This window comes from Desmodus rotundus, chromosome 12, assembly GCF_022682495.2.
Source record: "Desmodus rotundus isolate HL8 chromosome 12, HLdesRot8A.1, whole genome shotgun sequence".
NCBI lineage: Eukaryota > Metazoa > Chordata > Mammalia > Chiroptera > Phyllostomidae > Desmodus > Desmodus rotundus.
In genome coordinates this window covers 63,139,917-63,158,731 of record NC_071398.1, presented here as the reverse complement: position 1 = coordinate 63,158,731, position 18,815 = coordinate 63,139,917, and the positions used below count along the sequence as shown (strand labels likewise).

Here is an 18,815-nt window from a genome sequence, read left to right as displayed (position 1 = left end):
GAAGAGTCCTACCCCACAGCCCAGGGCACCCCACAGCCCAGAGCACCCCCACAGCCCAGAGCACCCCCACAGCCCAGAGCACCCCCACAGCCCAGAGCACCCCCACTGCCCAGCGCACCCCCACAGACCAGCGCACCCCCACAGACCAGCGCACCCCCACAGACCATCGCCCACTTCCTGCATGGGCTTTGTCAGAAGACAATACGAGATCATTCTCCACTATTATTACATCTTATAATGATAGTTAAATTTACTCTTGCATTGTGCTAGTTTCTAAATCTCATGTTATGAAAATAGTTTAATAAAGAGTTATTAACCAAAACAAGTCAGAGTGCTTAGTAAACTCTCCAATACCTTATCATACTGAAATATCCATTTCTCTCCCAAAGTTTAAATAAAAGGGGAAAAACCAACAGGCAGGGCAAGTTTCTCTCTAAATACCTTTACTCTGTCCTTTCCTGCTTCTCAAACCGAATCCCAACAGTAAAGAATCTTTGTCTTCTCTGGAGATAAAATGTACATGGTTTTTAATCACACTCAAAGTCCTAAGAGTATCTTCTCCAAGTCCTTAGTTTCTAATATTTAAAGTCATGTCCTTAACCTACAAAAATCTTGCTATTTAAAACAAATGTTTAAGCAAAGTCATTTAAGAAAGCCATTTAACATAATGCCTTAACATGAGACTATTAAGAAATTAAGAATACTAGTTTTAAGAGATTAAAAGTTTTTAATTACAACTTGCTTAGAAACAAGACTATTAATCTCAGATGACACATTGTGGCATCCTTTAGAAATTATTAAAGCAGAGTGTATCTTTACAAAGTAGGTATAATCCCTGGCGGGATGGCTCAGTTAACTGGAGTGTCCTCCTGGACATTTTGCATGTTTGATGCCTGGTCAGGGCACATACCTTAAGGTTGCAGGTTCCATCCCCAGTCGGAGCGCCCCCATACGGTCAAAGGATCAATGTGTCTCTCTCACATGACTTCTCTCCTTCTCTCCCTCTCTCCCTCTCTCCTCCCTCCCTAAAATCAATAAAACATATTCTAGGGAGAGGATTAAGAAAAGTTCCTTTTAAGTAGGTGTGGTATTTATTTTTTTTACTGTTAATGATTATAAAATGCACTATACCAATTAACATAAATTATTCCCTTTATTTTGGCTAAACATTTAAAATAACAGTTTTCTCAACACAATATTACTAAATACACTCAAAATTGGAATTATTTTTCTTAAATTTGGTATAAAGGTTACTAATATTAATTACAGATATGTCTCCCTAGTCTATGAACTTCCTGAATCAATCAATTATAAACTATTTTGGAAAATAAGTTATATTCTGATCTATGCCCCAACTAATCAAAACAGAATGCAAAGCAAGGATGCCCATGTCCTTACCATTCCCTGACTCCTAGGATCTGACTCAGAGGCACCCAGACCAGTAAGTGCTGAATACCCAGTATGTTGCACGTCACAGACAAAACGGACTGACTGAGTTCTAGTCCCAAAGCCTTTCGTCTACCCTTCACACATGGCTCTAAAAGTTTTGAGTTAAGGAAGAATTTTTGGATTCACAAACTATACAGAAAAAGACGTTTAAGCCTGCCAAAGTTTTTTAAATTAACAACAAAAAAGAACACCTCACAAAAACCAGTAAACTTAAAATGCATGTGATGGAATAGACCGTAGGAAGAAAATCTTCCTTGAAGATCGCAGGGACATTTGAGGGAGTCTGTGAGAGCACCCCACACACACACACACACACCTACACTGCATCACAAACCATCAGCTGCGAGCAAGTCCGAGGACTATTAAACAGGTATTTCCAAAGGCAGCAGCTGAGGAAGGTGGGGGAGGGGGAGGAAGAGATGTTAAATTTTTCTCCAGAATTTTCTAGCATTTCGCAGGGGAGGGATGGACTGCTTTTCCTAGCCCAAATCACAACTGAGCAGCCAATTATATTGTGATGCACTGTACATTCGGCAGAGCACATGCAGCAAAAACAGTCCGATTTCTAATTACGTTGTAGTCGTATTTCTCTCTCCTACACGCATCTCGGAAAGCAGGACCGCGTCCTGCCAGTGCGGGAGCCGACCCACGCCGTCGCCAGTCACAGACGCGTCAGGGCTATCGCACACTATCAGATTCCACGGTTCCAGGCTGGTCCAGGCTCTGAAACTGGCAGGACTGTCATCTACGTAACATGTTTTGCAGCAGGTTTTATTAGCACACAGAAATGACACCGGGGCAGTGGGGGTACCCTTCTACCGACCACTTCAACAAAATTCTGTAAAATCAAAGATCTACAGAAGATTTTTCCCCAGCGAGGCACCTAGGTCTTCTCCCTTCGAAACCCACACTCGTCAACAGCTGCTCGCAGGCACACGCCACTGGGTCACGTACCACGTACTGTACACAGCCGGTGCCCAGACACCTGAACCACCTGGGCAGAGTTCCGCCGTCAGCCCCGAGGTGCTGCCCGCGCGAAAGAAACCCCGGGGCGGCCGAGCCCTCGCTGGTAACCTCAGCACCAAGGGCCTCAACAGCAAAGACCTTTCTCCCTGTTACAAACGCGTAAGACGGTTCCAAAGACCGTGCTCCAGCCGTGAGGACCTTTTCCACCAAGGAGGGCAGGAAAGGGCAGCTTTTCTCTCGAGTCCAAAACTCCACGGTGGGAGACGGAGCCACAAACGCAGGCAGCGCAGCTTCTGGTCCCAGTTCTGTGACTGCTCGCTGAGCGGCCCAGAGCTCAGTTTTCCCAGCGGCAAAAATGGGATCAGTGCCGCCGCCCTCCCACCTCCGCCCGCGGGTCCGGCGCACCCTAGAGATCTAAGATTCCGCGCATCGATAAGCCCTGGGGAGGGGCCGCCGCTCCCAGGACACCCACCCGGACCTCCCCGCAACCTCGAGCCAGAAAGGCAGAGCCCGCGTACCAGGCTTCACGGTCTTGAGGCGGATGGGCTCGCGGAAGTGGCGGATGACAGCCAGGGTGTCCCGGTTGGTGAGCCCGCTGACAGGAGTCCCGTTCACCTCCAACAGCACATCCCCGGGGCTGGGCGCTTTGCCCGAGACGACGCAGCAGGTGCCCCCGCCGGGCTCCTCCCGAAGCCGCCCCAGGTAGGGGAACTCGCCGCGCTCCGCGCCGCCCCGGATCTCCACGCCCAAGTCGCCCGGGGGCCCGGCCCAGGACACCGTGCACTCCTGCACCTTGCTGAGCCAGTGCTTCTTCTTCTTCAGTGTCTTCGACATCCCGAACCCCGCTGCACCATCGAGGAGACCCTGCGCGGGCGGCGGGGGCCCCGGGCGGCCCACGCAGCCCGGCGAGGGGGGCCTCGCCGCTCCCGCGCCCCCTCGACCACAGCCCGCCGGGGGCCGGGCCACTCCAAGCCCCGAGACGCCCCTCCGACACCCCTCGCGGCTGCGCTCCTCGGGGTTGGCCGGGATCCGGGAGGGCTACCCTGGGGTAGACTGCAGAAAGGAGAAGGGAATTGTCCCCAGGCGGCTCCGGAGGGGTTTCGGGCGGGGTCACAGGCAGCCGCTGGCCCCCGGGCTCCGCGCCCAGCAGTGGGAAAGGCTGAGGCCGGGGAGGCGGGGAGGTCAAGGGGGAAGAGTCCGTACGGGAAAAATCCGTGGGGGGCGCGCAGAATTACACGTACACCCCTCGCTGGATCGATCCCGGCTGCTGCTGTGGAGCTGGAGCTCAGAGACCAACGCCTGCCTAAGCTGCCAGGAAACTGCCGCTTTCAAACCCGCCGCAACCTCCACCTCCCTCGTCCCTTCCCCCCGCCCTAGCCCGCCCCTCACCCAGAGCCCCGCCCACTCCCACCGCGCTGCGCCCGGCGCGCTGCCGTCACAGGCCGGGCGCTTGGGAACGAGCCCCAGCACTCGACACTCGCGCCGGGGTATTGGCCCCCGGCGGGCAGGGGGCGGACCCTCGCCGAGAACGAGAACCACCGATTGGCTGGTTGGAGTGGAGGAGGCGGGCACTAGGATGACTGAAGTTTAAAGAGGGTGAAAGAAGAAGTTTGAAGAGTGAGGGAGGGCGAGGGGAGGGGCAGGAGAGTGGAACCAGTGCCAGATCGCCAGGGCCGAGAGGCCCTTCCGCAGTGGCTGGAGCCAAGAGAAAACTCAGAAAAGACAAGAGATCCAACTCTCGGAGGTGGAGGCGTGGCTGTCATGCCGGGCGGAGTCGGGGGTGGAGCCTGAGCGAGGGGTACTGAGAAGAGCGGGTGTACTTTGGACCTGAGACTACTAGCTGAGGCCACGGCCAGAGGTGGCTGGGCCTCCAGGATGGCCTGTTAAGCAGATCACTTACACGGAGTCAATGTTTGTTGTTAGTTCATTCCTTCAACAAATGTTATTGAAAGCCCAAGGAGACAAGAACTCCTCAGTCCCTTTGAGGAAAGGTAAAATAGAGCCCGGCACCCTGCTGTGCGTCCTAGGGCAAATTAGACCACCTCTCTGAGCTGCAGCATTTTTAGCTGAAAAGTGAAGATAATTCTATGCTCCCAAGTTGTTGGGAAAATGACATGCCGTGCATATAAAATGTCTGCATAGTGCCTGGCAGGGGCGTGGATGCTCCTTACCATTTGGTAGCTTCTGCTGATGATTACTTTATGCCAGAAATCATGCTAGGTATGGGGGTTCAAGGAGGAAGAAAACAAAAGCCCGGCTCTCAAGAGTCTCACAGTCTAGCAGGGTGGGATGAGGCAGGGTGGAGTGGAGATAGAAAGTGGATTAGGAACTAGCCTAGTAGCTAGTAGACCTGGGCTAGAGTCCCAGCATGCTACTTCCTTGCTATTTGACCTTGGCCACATCTCAGCCTCAAGGTTACACATTTGTAAAGGAAGTGGAGGGAGAACATTAAATAAAGGCTATCTTAGGTCCCTTTCAGCACTAACTTTTCAGAAACTCTTCCTGAGCTCTCTCTCCTCCCTGGCTTGACTCACACTCTGTCTTTTAAAATTCTTACCCATCCTCAGCCCAAACGCATCACTTCCAGGTAGCCTTCTCTGATTCCTTGTCCTCAGGTGGAAAAGTGTTTCTCTGAGTTATGATACTTTGTTTCACTTTTGCACATGACATTTATGTAGTCTCCTGTCTCCCTTTAATGGTTTGGGAAAGCCTTTAGTTAAGCTGTGAATAACTCCACAGAATCTCCCCACATCTCAGACAGTTTGGGCCAAGCTCCTACAGCTGCAATGATTTTGTTCACACCGTTGTATCAGTCAGGGCCTAGCAGGAAACAAATGGCACTTTACAAAGATGTGGGTAGGGTATAGGAAACCACAGGGGATCGTGGAACCCTGGGGCTACAGGCTCCTAGATCTGTAGAAACAAGGTGAAAGGAACAGCTATGAAGACTCAGCACAGAACAGGCAGACTGACAGACGCCTGGGACCTTTCTTCAAGTGATAGAATCACCCAAGGAGGAAGCTGGGAGATTTTTATCTCACTCACCTCCCTCTTCCAGTCTCTTGCCCGTGCATCCTAATGGCTAAATCCAAAGGAAGCCAGAGGGCAAGAGAGCCCTTTGATGCCATTCACATCTGTCAGACACTTGCACAGGAGGAAACTGCATCTGGAGAGGAAAAAAAAAGGGTGAAATAGCACAGTTATGTGGATTGCTCAGATTTACCCAGATCTGAGACAACTCTGGAGTATTTCTTTCTGAACTACAACCTACACTAACAGATTCCTGGATGAAATCTTGATAACTTCCACATCACCCATTTTTGCAGCAACTCTGAGAAAGCATCATTCCCTGACCAGATTGTATCCATTAGGATACCTTTGGCCACAAGGAATAGAATACCTGACTAACAGTAGCTTAAAGTATAAAGTCATTTATTATTATATCATTAACATGATATTCAGATATAAAAGATAAGCATTGCTAATCACTTTTACAATTCTTTAAGTATTAAATTCACCCATCTTGTAAGCTTGGGTTCAGTTTTTGTTGTTTTTTTTAATACTCTAGAAATAAGCTGTCCACTCCAGTGAATTATTTCTGGTAGGATACTATTCCAGAAATAACTACATAATTAAAGGAATCACATTACAAGCGTCTATCTCTGAAATGGCACTGAACCAAAGAATCAGATTGTACCCATGCTGATCACTGGTTCCCAAACCTAATGGTCGGCTTCCCAGTTGTAATTTCCATTGAAGAAAAGAATAACCCAAACAACACGGAACCTGGTTGAACAAAAATAAGTGAGAAAGTTACAGTTGATGATCTCCAAGATCTCCTTGGTCGCCCTCTAGCCATCTAATCTATAGAGATAAGCAGACGGTTTCAACAAGCTTGGGCCGTGAGCCAGGTCCCAAGATGGCCACAGGGCTCCGATAACTGAAGTATCACAGTAATGTCTGAAAACTGAAAGGAGGGAAGAGAGTGCCTCCTTCCTTCTTTCCTTTCTTATAAATCAAGGAAGCCTTTCCACGGAGGTCCCTGGCAAGACTTCCCCTCCAACTCAAGGGCCAGAATTGCCCAAACATCCTTTCCTAAACCAAAGATGCAAAGAGTAATGAAGACCCTTACCCAGTCTCACCCTCTGAGCAGAAGAGGTCCAGCATGTCATAAACCACATAACTATGTGCAATATGTGAATAAAACTTTGGGGTGGGGGGCGAGCGCTTAGCAAACATAAAGAAGGGAGATCGGCTTTTAGGTAAGCAATCATCCCCAGTGTTTTCCACAAATACTCCATTGGCTGACTTCTATTTTGGGGGTGGGGCGAAGTGGAAAGTTTGCTTTGTTTTACAATATTGTGCCAAGTGTTCCTGATGAGAGTGCAGTAAATGCTTTAAGTTAAAAAAAAAAAAAAAAAGGAAAGGATAAAAAAAGCCTTTGGAAAGGCAAGTATAGATTCCCAATTTTTCCGAAATGACCCATGCTTAGCTGCTCCTTTGTGCAATCAGAGTGGCCTCGGACAGTGACGCCATTTGTGCGCCAGACAAGCTCCAGGGCCGTCATGCGCATGGGAGCCTCTCTGGGCCGTGCTCCTGTAGGAGTGCATGGCTGTGTCACAGCAAGGCAAGCGGCCTCCGCTGGGTGGCTCAGGTGGCTGGAGCATCCTCAACGCACTGAAAGGTTGCAGGCTCGATTCCCAGTCGAGGTGTGTACAGGAGGCAACCGATCTGTGTTTCTCTCTCTCATCAATGTTTCTCTCTCTCTCTCTCTTTCCCTTCATCTTTCTCTAAAATCAACAAACATCCTCAACTGAGGATGTAAAAAAAAAAAAAGAAAAAGAAAAAAGTGCAAGGCAAGTACAGGGAGAAATGCTAGATTTCATGGACATGTTACATTATCACGCATTTCTTTCATGGAAACCTGAATTTCCAGTAACAGTAAATCAAATCATCATTATTCAGATGAAGTCATTATCAAGAATTAAGGTGGCAGAGGGTGATGGAGAAGTGGAATGGACAGATAAATATTTGCCTCATATACTGAACATTTCTGGTTTTATTCCCATAGATTATTATAAAATCCTCTTGCATTTTAAAAATTCTGATCCACAAAGTCTTTCACTGGCTTAGGCAATGTTCAGATTAACCTGTATTGTGGAAGTAATATATGTAATGTAGTCTAACATTAATAGCCTAACCAAATTCAGTATTAATGTTCTAGTGTATCCTTATATTTTATTAGCATTTTAATTTGCCTCAGTCTATGGGCTAATTTTAATGCTAATGCTAAAATAGGCTCAATTACAAAAGCAATAACATGGAAAATTTTATTTCAGTTCAACAAACAAATTTATTGTCTAAAGTCTGTTTCACTATGTGTCATGCGTATACCTGCCTTTTTGCTCTAAGTGCTCGTACCTGCAAAGGACCAAGTGACTCCAACCCCCAAATCGCAGAAGAACAGACACGTTCAAAACCAAGCGCAGTGCCAACAGGCTTTGAAGGGGGCTTAGTTAAGCGGTCAGGTGTCAAGTTTGGCTAACAAGGCAGGTCAAAGAGAATACGGAATGAAATAGAAAATATTGGGTTGGCCAAAAGTCCATTACATTTTTTCCTGTACGATGGCTCTAGTAGGGCTTAGTTGTCTCTAACTTCATGCAGAACAATTTTGTTAGATCGTATCGTGACAGCTGTCATATCAGCATGCATTTTTTAAAAAATTATCAAAAATCAGTTAATTTTTTTTTAAATCGGTTAATTTTTGTGCAGCCATTTTAATATTGAAGACGGAAGAAAATACACACCATTTTGGGCATATTACGCTTTATTATTTCAAGAAAGGTAAAAACACAAGTGAAATTCAAAAAAGAAAAGATGTGTGCAGTGTGTGGAAAAGGGGCTGTGACTGATCGAACGTGTTCAAAGTGGTTTACAATCTTTCTTGGTACTACTGACATTTCAGCCAAATAATCCTCTGCTGTGGGGCTGTCTTCTGCATTGGAAGATGTTTAGCAGCACCCCTGGCCTTTACTCACTAGAAGCCAATAGCGGGAGCCAGCCGACATACTCAAAATATCCAAATCAATAAAGCTATTGGTGAAAATGAAAAATGTGTCTTATTTTACAGGAAAAAAAAAAAAAGTAGCAGACCTTTTGGCTGACCCAACACCCAAATAACCACCTTCCATCTTTCAGCGGACATTCAGCCGCCTACTCACGACCAGCCCCGACTTCCTGCAGCTGGATGTCGTCTCTTCCGTCTCCAGAACCAAGAGCCTACTGTCACCCGTGTGTTTTCTTTTTCAGCCCATCTGAAGATTCTTGAGAACAGGGTCCCTTTCTGATTCCTTGGCGTCCCCCTGACCCCCGCATCGGGCCGGCACACATTCCTTCATTCACTCACTCAGACAACAGACAGAGAGACCGCGTTATGAGCAGGCTTTGTTTCATAGTGCTGGTTTCCAGCACGGAACAGACTTACAAGGTCCCACCTTTCATGGGGAAGTAGAAAGTATAGAGGAGGAAAAAGCTCTTTCCTCAACCCTCTTCGGGTCCTTGGCTGGGTCTGAAAATTAAGCTGACAAAAATAGATGAACAGGGGTAAAACATACTAATTTATTTAATGTACTTCTAATGTGACACCGGAACCTTTATAAGGAAATGAAGACCTGAAGAAATGGTTACGCCTGAGAGTGTTTTTATGCTCTTGATGAAGAGTTGAAAGTCGTGGAAAGATACAATAAGGCAAAGAGCATGAGCTAAGCGTAGTAAACTGGGGAGACTCGGTGAGACCTGTTCCCTTGGTTTCCTCTTCATATTCTTTCATTCCGGAGATATAGACACTCCTTTCCTCTGGGTATAGGGAGGGCACCTACCACGTGAGCGTCTCATGATCTGCTTCAGAGTAGAGGGCAGGGAGAAGGTCAGAGGTCGGAGAAACCTTCCTGCATCTGCCGTTTGCCCAAACCCCTTCAGCTTAAAATATCTAACATGCCAAGGTGCCTTATTGGGGAGTCATGTCCTGAACCCCACCAACAGTAAACACGAAACAGGTAAATAATCAAGATAATTTCCAGTAGTAATAGAATCCTAATTAAAATAGAAGATGAACAGAATGAAGTGATGGAGGGTGAGGAGCAGACGTGGGCTACGGGAGACAGGGGTCAAGGGAAGGGCTGGCTGAGAGGGGCACGGATTTGCTGAGACCTAAAGGGAAGACCCGAGACCTGAGGGAGACCGGTGTCTGACTTCAGGAACAGAAGGATGCTAATGCAGCTGGAATGTGGTTATGCAGGAGAAAATGGTAGGAAAGGAGAGCTAGGCTGGAGGTGAGGTCATGTACAGCCAGCCTTTTGGGCCAAGCAAAGAAATTGGAATTTTGTTCGGTGCATAATGAGACATCTTAAGAGAGGCGTGGCAGAATCTGATGTACATTTTAGACTGGTGATTCTGATTGTCCCGCAGAGAAGGATTGGGGTGACAGCTGAAGAAAAGACCTCAGAGAGAAACCAGGTAGAGGGAGGGCACGTCTCTCATGAGGAACCCAGTGACAGAGGATGGTGGTGTGGACCAGGGCAGAAACAATGTAGAGGAGAATTTGTCGAAGGCATTGTGGAAATCAGAAATTAAAATTTTAATTTCCTAGACTGACCATAGTTAAGGAAATGTGTTACAATTGTACTTAATAAGAAGCTTTCTGGAATGTAATTGCTTTGTTGAAATGTCCCTTCACAGTAAGATAAGGAGGAAGAAGTAAAAAAAATGTAAAAAGTGGGGAAATTTTTAATTAAGTTTAAATTTATACAGGTTCTTTCTTTTATTGTGTTTATTGAGAAGAGCATCCAGAGAGATGAAACATTAATTTCAAGAGTTTTGTTTAACCTCTTAGGAAAGTAATATCCAACCAAAGCATATGATGACCTTAAACCCGGTGAAATAACATATTGTTCTTTTAGCCTACGGGAAGTGTTGTTGTAAGGAGTGAGATTTGCTTCTTGACTTTTAAAGGAACTCACAAGCTTTACTTTAAAAGAGTTCTACCACCATATAAAATCTCTTAGGTCCTTTACTAGTTGGAAAACTTAAGGCCCTTGAGTCTTATTTGCCCATTGCAGACTGGAAGCAAATAACCAGTACCTTTAGCTGATTCCAATAAAGAAGCATGATGTGAAGGTCCCTTTCTTCAACAGAAGGAAAATTCTGACTTACTTGGCTAGGCTTGGGTGAAGTCTTTCCAAATGCCCACTTCCAAATTTCACAGTAAAAAATGATTGGAAACAAACTACGTGAGCTTAAAATAAACACACCCCTTTCAAAGACCTGGTACTGTGGCCTGGCTTATACTAAATAAAAAGTATCCAAATCAACTCTGTATTTTCCTTTGTTCAAAAACGTAGAGTGATCTTGTTGGATTTGGGGTCAGGGAGGGAAGGAGCTGAGTTCCAGTTCAGAAGCAGGGCGACCTTGTAGATAACATGGGTTCCAATGAGGTGCGTCTGTGCTTAGAAGCTAACATCAATCGTGTCACATTTAATAACACACACTTAATGTAACAACTGTCTGCTGAGAGAGTAGCAGACAGTTCTCATCACAAGAAAAAAAGTGTAACTAGGTATGGTGATGAATGTCAACTACTTACTGTACTGTGATCATTCGCAATACAGACATCCACTGGATCATTACGTGTACACCTGCAACTAATACACTGTCATACGCCAACTATATGAGTAGATAGATAAGTGAATAAATAAAAACTTCCCATTCACACTTTGATAGGCACAACTAGAACTGCTGGTTATATCAACAGCAAGCCCTCAGAACCATAAGTATGAACAATGCACAGTTAATTTTCGTTGTTACCTGTTCGGCCTTGGTGTGTGAGAGTGTTGAGAGAATGAAAACTTCAAGTTGCAAGTTGCAACGGACCGAGTTCTGTCCCCACCACCATGATCCACATATTGATGCCCTAACCCCCCCACTGTGACTGACTGTGTTTGGAGACACAACCTGCAAGGAGGTCATTAAGGTTAATAAGTACAAAGGGGTGGGGCCCTGATTCAGAGAATCTATCTCCCTTCTGCTGGCACCCTGGTGTCCCACTTGCAGCCTCTGGAACCATGGAAAAATACATTTCTGTTGTTTAAGGTGTCCAGTCTGTGGTATTTTGTTATGTCAGCAGAGCTGACGAAGACATACACAGCCAGAGGACCCTTTTAAAAAATAAATAAGCGAGACGAAGTCACTTCTAGCTCACGACTGCATTATATCCCCATTTCACTCAGTAAAAGTCACCGTTCCTTCGATGACCAAGAGGCCCACGACCATCCAGTTGCCTTTCTGGTCTCGTTTCGTACCACTCTCCTACCCACCCTCTTGCCTCCATTCCAACTACCCTGGTCTTGCGATTCTTTCCATGTGGCAGGCATGTTCCTGCCCCAGCTCGCTCTCTGCCTGGTGTTCCCCCTTCACATATCTCCATGGCTCCTTCCCTCACCTCCAGCTGACACGGGCTCAGATGCCACCTCTTGGGATGAACTCTACCTGCCTAATCCAAAACCACAACATGCCCTCAACTCCTAACCCCCCGACCCTGCTCTACTCCACTCCTAAACCCCCGACCCTGCTCTACTTGTCATTCTTCTGTCCAGAGCACCGATCACTTTCTGATACACTATATAATGTATTTATTATGTCCATCATTTTTTGTCTGTTTCTACCCTAGAATGTATGTTTTAGAAGGTCAGGGAATCTTAGTTTTGTTTGCTGATTTATCCCTTGATGCCTAGAACAGGCAAATTTCCTTCTATTACAAAAAGTTCTTATAAATTGGTAAGCACGCAAAACCAAACAAACAAAATAGTCCAATAGAAAGATAGACCAAGTTATATTATAGGAAAAAAACTGGTCTTAAACGTATGAAAAAATGTCAATTTAATTTTAAACAAAAATAAAATTCCAGGCATGACTGGTGTGGCTCAGGGGGTTGTATGTTGTTCTGCAAACCAAAAGGTCACCGGTTCGATTCCCAGTCAGGACACGCGACTGGGTTGTGGGCCAGGTCCCCTGTTGGGGCCATGTGAGAGGCAACCGATCAATGTTTCTCTCCCTCTTTTTCTCCCTCCTTTTCCCTCTCTGTAAAAGTAAATAAATAAAATCTTTTAAAAAGATAGAATAAAATTCCACTTTTCACGTAACAGATTGTCAAGAATTGAAAATGTTGATATGTTGTTGAGATGGGACTATAAATTGGCATGCTCTTTTGGGTGGGTAATACACTAGCATCAACAGTTTAAGATTTTCACTGCAGCGCCACTACTAGAAATTTTCAAAGACTCCTCCACTAGCAAGCACACCTCCGCCCTACAGGTAGTAGAAAACATCTAGAATGCAGGCCATTAAGTGAAATGTGATCTCTACCTTCAGTAGAATACTATTCAGAATGAGGCAGAGCTTCATATGCTGACAAGGAAGGAACCTCAAAATAGGTTTTCAAAGGTACCAGTGTGTTTGCTCCCGTTTGGATTAAAAAGCAGGGTGGGGCAGACATGTGCATACACACTCGCAGGTGTCTGAAGCCTCGAGAGGCCCTGGGAGAAACCGATGGCCGTGGTCATCTCCCAGCAGTGGGACTAGGGTGAGAGGGAGAAAACCTTTCACTAAATCCCCTTTTGCACAGTGAATTATTATTTTTACCAAGTACATGCACTGCTTAAAAAAAAAAGTGAAAAATAAAAACACCATGTTCAAGGAAGAGGAGGAAGTGGAGTGAGAGGGAATGAGGAAAGGGGAAGGAGGAAGAGGAGGAAGTGTGGAGTGAGAGGGAATGAGGGAAAGGGAAGAAGGAAGAGGAGGAGGTTGAGGAGAAACAAAATTAATCAAGACCTGCACTTCAGTGTGCCCCACACAGCCTGCCCTGGGGTCTCCCCAAGCAGGCTGAATAAATGAAGCTCCCCAATCTGCACTACCGATCCTCAACCTCATCCAAGTCCCAGTTCAGTATTTTCGACTCTGATTAACCTTTTGAAACCAGGCTGCTTGGGGCATGAGATGCTCAGGGCAGGGAATTTTCCAGTTCTTGAAGGTAGTCTGTGCCGGTAAAAATTAAACTTTACCCAATGCTTACTATCTTTAGATGAGATGAAGGGTAAACCGACACTGGCAAGAAGCACTGTCTCGCCAAAGTGACCTGTTGCCCTGCTGAAGCTGAAGGTGGACATGTTTGAAGTCACTGAGGGACAAGTCAACAGTTCTGTATGTGTACCGATCCTGTGCTTCTAATGATTTTAGATAGAAAATGAATAGCTCAGGGGGGTGGGTAGGGCAGGGGAGAGTAATGGGGGGAAATGGGGACAACTGTAATTGAACAACAATAAAAAACATTAATTAAAATAAAGAAAATGAATAGCTTTGCTTTCCATTTAATGATAATTTAATTAAAAGCTTGACATTTTTTTTTTTTTAAAAAGAAGTTACTAGGACAAGATCCTATTGGCAGAAATGTCAAAGACAGCTTTTGGAGAGATTTGGGGTTCAGCTTATTTCTTGGGGTGGCTTGCAGGCAGTGTTCTAGGGGGCAGCCATTTATATCAAAAGACAGTTATCTCAAAGCTATTTAAAGGTGAATTCAAACAAAATTTTATAAAATACAAATAAAGCAAGAGCCAAAATATAAACAGGCAGTAAAACTCGGGAAATTCTTAGGAATCCAGTTTTGAATGTATTCATGCCAAATGGGCTGATTTCTAGAGATTTGGTAAAAAATAAACAAAAGGACATCGTTCATCTATCATGAGTAAGAGTCCTTCCGATTATCAAAATGTCTACCCCAAATAATTGACATTCAGAATTGAAGTTTAGAAACAGCAGGGAAGTCACACATTTTATAACCAAGATTTTAACCTTTCGTAGTTGCAGAAGTAGAGTGTAGTGAACGCAGCATGGGTGAACGAGGGCCAAGCCTCTCCGAGGGACCAAAATCCCCAATTCTGGAAGAGTGTGATGCCTCAGCCCTTTGGGGAACCTCATGCTCCCTGTACTCAGCTCAACAAAAGAGCTTGGTGTTCCTCCTTCCATCACCACCGGGACAGAAACAGAGATTGCAAAAGCTCCGTGACCTGTGGAGGCAGATTCCCCCGCCTTTTTGGTTTTCATATCCCCTGCAGGCTGATATGCATTCTCTTGATTTCCTTTTGTGAAGCTCAGCACAATGCTTATGTAACAGCTTGGCCTTTTCACAACAATTAGCCTCTACGCTGGGACAAGTTGCTAGTTGTATCGAGAGTCCTAGACTTGGAAATCCCAAGATATATTATTTTAAAGGTCTTGGGTATTCATTCAGATTATAAATTATGACATTTATACAGAAACTAATAAGGCCTACAGAAACCGGAGGCCAGCCAGTGTGGCTGGAGCGTGGAGGCCTATGGAGACAAGGTGGCAGAAAGAATTCGGGAGAGAATGTCGGAAGGCCTTGAACATCAAGGAGGCCAGACTGTATGCGGTGAGCACAGAAAGCCCCGGTGGATCAGGAAACAGGACAATAACATCATCAGAGCACTGCTTTTAGGCCACGGAAGACATGAGACATTGACAGGGAAGAGATCCGTTTTTGAAATTTGCTTATACAGTGAAGAATATCAGTAGTTCACCAATGATCTCTCAGTGATAGAATTATCAGTGCTTTTTATTTTATTCCTCTGTGTTGTCTAATGTTACTGAGAATGCATATGTGTTGCTTTGCATTCAAGACCTAAATTATGTAAATTACCTTGTAATGAAAAATTCAAACCAATATGAGAAAGAACCATAAAATGAACCTCACACACCTGCCACCCAAATAAAACAATTATCAAGACTTTGCCATATTTGCTCTCTCCCTTTTTTCTTTCTTCCTTTCATTCCTTTACCAGTGTCTCCCCCTCACTAGTTCCTGCATCCTTCTGACCTGACCTATTAGTCCCTGAAAGCTTTTTGGCTTCCCAGCTCAGCAAGGTGTCCCAGCCTGCACTTAATTTCCTGCCACAGGCCTGGAATCAGCCAATCTCTCAAGGTGCTCTGTTTCCTTTCAGCAGGTTCAAAATTGTTTTAAGAAACAAAGGTACAAGCTCTTTGCCACTTTTTTCTCCCTGCCGCGACCTTTGTTTTCTACCGAAGTGATTCCTGGACAACTGTGAGTTTTACCGCCGCGCTGCGAGTTGTGGAGAAAATATTAAAAATAGCATTAACGAAAGGAGACTAGGTAAACATTCTAAAGTGAATCTGCTTTTAAAAGAAAACCGACTCGTCAGCATTAAAAACTTGCCCCAGTTGGTAACCCTTCTCCTGAGTCACCTTCTTCAAATAAGGAAATACTCAGCTTCTTTGTGATCTTTGAAGTAAAAGTTGCAAGCCAGCTCTTGCTGGATAGAATTTAGCATCTTTTACAGCCTCATGTCATTTCCATAAACCTTCACAAAATGCTAAATAATATCTGATGCCTTCTGCTTTTGTTCAGGGGAGTTTTCATCCTCCAGCACCATTGTTCCTTTCATGTGATGGGAGCAAAAAAAAAAAAAAAAAAAAATTATTTTATCTTTTAAAGCAGTGATTCTGAACTTTTTCCTCCCCATCGCAAGTGAGGAATTGTGAACTGAGCCTGTGTGTGTGCTTAAATAGTAATAGCTACAGGCCCTGGCTGGTGTGGCTCCGTGGATTGAGCACCGGCCTGCAAAGCAAAGGATCGCCAGTTTGGTTCCCAGTCAGGGTACGTGCCTAGGTGCCTGGGTTGCAGGCCATGTCCCCAGTTGGGGGCACGCAAGGCAACCACACATTGATGTTTCTCCCCCTCTCTTCTTCCTTTCCCCTCTCTCTAAAAATAAATAAAATCTTTTAAAAAATAGCTAAAGTATAAGACATATTTCCCATATGGACCAACAATATCTTCGATCATCACATGCCTTAGCTCTTTTAACCCTGACAACCACCCTAAAAAGTAAGCACTAGTTACCTTCATTTTTGTAGATAAAGACACTGAAGCATAAAGAAGAATATGTAAGGAGCCCAGCACCACTCAGCTATGAGGTGACGGAGCCAGAATTTGAATCCAGTCAATCTGACAACAAACTCACTCAGGTTTTTCGCCCCCCTCCCTGAACAAACAGAAAAATTCTCAAGTCTCAAAACCACCACTGGAAAGAAATTACTTGCTTGAATGAATACCAGAACTCTTCACTTTAAAAGCAAGAAAAAGAGGTGCCCACTATCACCATTAGACTGTTCTGGCTAAGCCAACGCAACACGTTCGGTTGACAAGTGCATCGTTACTACTCAGGAAAGAACTCAAAATGTGTATACTGAGCTTTTACTATCATTATAGGGACACTTTTCACATTGGAAAGTATGCAACCTTCACATGGGCAGGGACCATATCTTCATCTCTGTATCTCAAAATGTTAGTCCTGGCATATTGGAGGTAAATAATACATAAAATAAATAATTTGCAATGAATTACAGTTGATAAAGAGCTCTGGATTTTTTTTTTAAGTGCACACTACACCACACTTATGTATAGTTGACCATATTTTGTCCAAATCGGGACACTTTCTAAAGTGAAAGATGACAGCAGTACTAATGACCCAGGACAACAAAGCTTTATTTGAGCAATTTTGCTTATAAAACAGCACAGTGAGCCAAATCAACTGAATCCCGAGGTAAGGTAATTTATGAACATGTCCGTGAACCATCTTTTAGAAGAATTAAGGCTATGTTATAGCATAAATTTGTCAGACAGACCTACAGCTTCTTCCTTTTCACCTGTTTGCTTAAAAACCCATTAGTGAAGCCTTTCCTGCCATCACCGAAGCCTTCTCTTTATGAGCCTGTTCTATTCTAAACAAGCACCTGCAGATTCCTGCCCAGACATTGTCTTTGTTCTTAGCTGAAGTTTTCAATTAAACTATAAATACTAAGCAATATTTTCACAGTCAAATTTAGGAGTGCTTATCTACCTATTTCTGATTTTTAAACTTTGGGATCACCTACCTATTTTCGGGGTGGTGAAACTTTATCAGTGATTCAGAGAAATATTTACTCTAATAAAAAAACAAACAAATGTATTTAATCTTTCCATCTTTGTTTCTGTGACCAGAAAAATCAGTATGATTTCTATGAGCTACTTTTGTACTCTAATATTTGGTGGATAGTGGTGGCTGAAGTCAGGTGGTTTTTATCCTTACAAATGATTTAGCTTCCTTGTTTTGCCAGCTCAGCCTTTTCAGTCTCCTATGAGCTACAGCGAGGATATAATACCATTTGCAGTGTTATTTGCAAACGTAAAAGGAAAGGACTGTGCAGCTCATAGATACCACTTAATTCCATTGTAGACAAGAAAGCAGGAAACATAAGCATAGTGGTTATAGATTTAAATGGTTTGCTCATTGTTCCATAAAACACTTGTTTCATTTACTCCTCCAAGTCTGTGCAATTCGGCTCAGTTACTGTGAAGCAGGAAATATTATCAATTAGAGCCGCGGTATGTTAGTCCTGAATCACAGGGCTTCAGTAGCCTGGTGTGTTATGATACCCAAAGCTATAGCCTGCTTCCCGCCCCAGCACACACATCCCAGCAGGACCGGATGATCAGAGCCTAGATGTACTGAAACTCAATAGAGAGCAAAATCAAAAGGCTAAAAGTTAAGAAACAAAAAGTTTCTTCTGGGGTAAAAAAAAAATCTGAAAAGCCACAACAGGATTAAAAGATGGATAGATGACCACAACCCTGGCCCCTTTTCAGTACAGTAAGTCTAAATCTCTAAATTGGCAAAGAGCCCTCACATCAAACTCAGCATGTCGAAAACTGAACTTATTTTCTTCTTCCCCTGCCATCCAACTCCATCCGGCTCAGTCAATGGCAAGACCAAGAGCAAAGGCGAGAAACTGAAGTCATTTGAACCGCAGTTAAGTCTCTTCCATCTGCCTAGCAATCAGTCGGCCCGTGCTGTGGACCACTTGTGCTTTGAAATATTTCTCACATCTCGTGTTCATTCCTCATTTCCATTGCTTCACTGTCATCCGGGCCTTCGGTGATTCATTGGTGGACCATGAGCACGGCGTTTCAGCCGGACCCTCTTGTGGCACGTGATCCTCCCCTCCCAATCCACCTTCCATACTTCACAAGTGGCAGGTTAATCTACCTAAAATGCCACTTTCATTTTCTCTAGAGGGCGGTTCAGCAGCTCCATCAACTTCAAGGCCCTCCACGATCCAGGTTCCTCCCGTCCTCCTCAATCTTATCTCATTGGTTCTGAAGATTTATTCTCTGATAGATCAAGTCCTCCTCTGCACAAGCTCACAAATGACGGCTGCTCAGCTGCTTCTTGGCCTCCTCCCCTGGCATGTCTTTTCCCTTGGTCCATTAAAAT

The 18,815-nt window shown here is 44.8% G+C and overlaps 1 protein-coding gene across 3 annotated transcripts in view; it reads right to left on the bottom strand.

Moving 5' to 3' along the window:
• Nucleotides 1–3,804, bottom strand: part of MAGI3 (membrane associated guanylate kinase, WW and PDZ domain containing 3) — a 191,151-nt gene extending 187,347 nt beyond the window's left edge. For 2 of the 3 annotated variants that reach the window (XM_053915711.2, XM_053915712.2), the window contains exon 1: nt 2,934–3,804. In XM_053915711.2, the coding sequence (XP_053771686.1) occupies nt 2,934–3,249 (316 nt within the window). In that variant the 5' untranslated portion in view covers nt 3,250–3,804. The remainder of the gene's footprint in view (nt 1–2,933) is intronic. The other variant, XM_045203684.3, reaches the window with a different exon arrangement.
• Nucleotides 3,805–18,815: the final 15,011 nt, after the last annotated feature.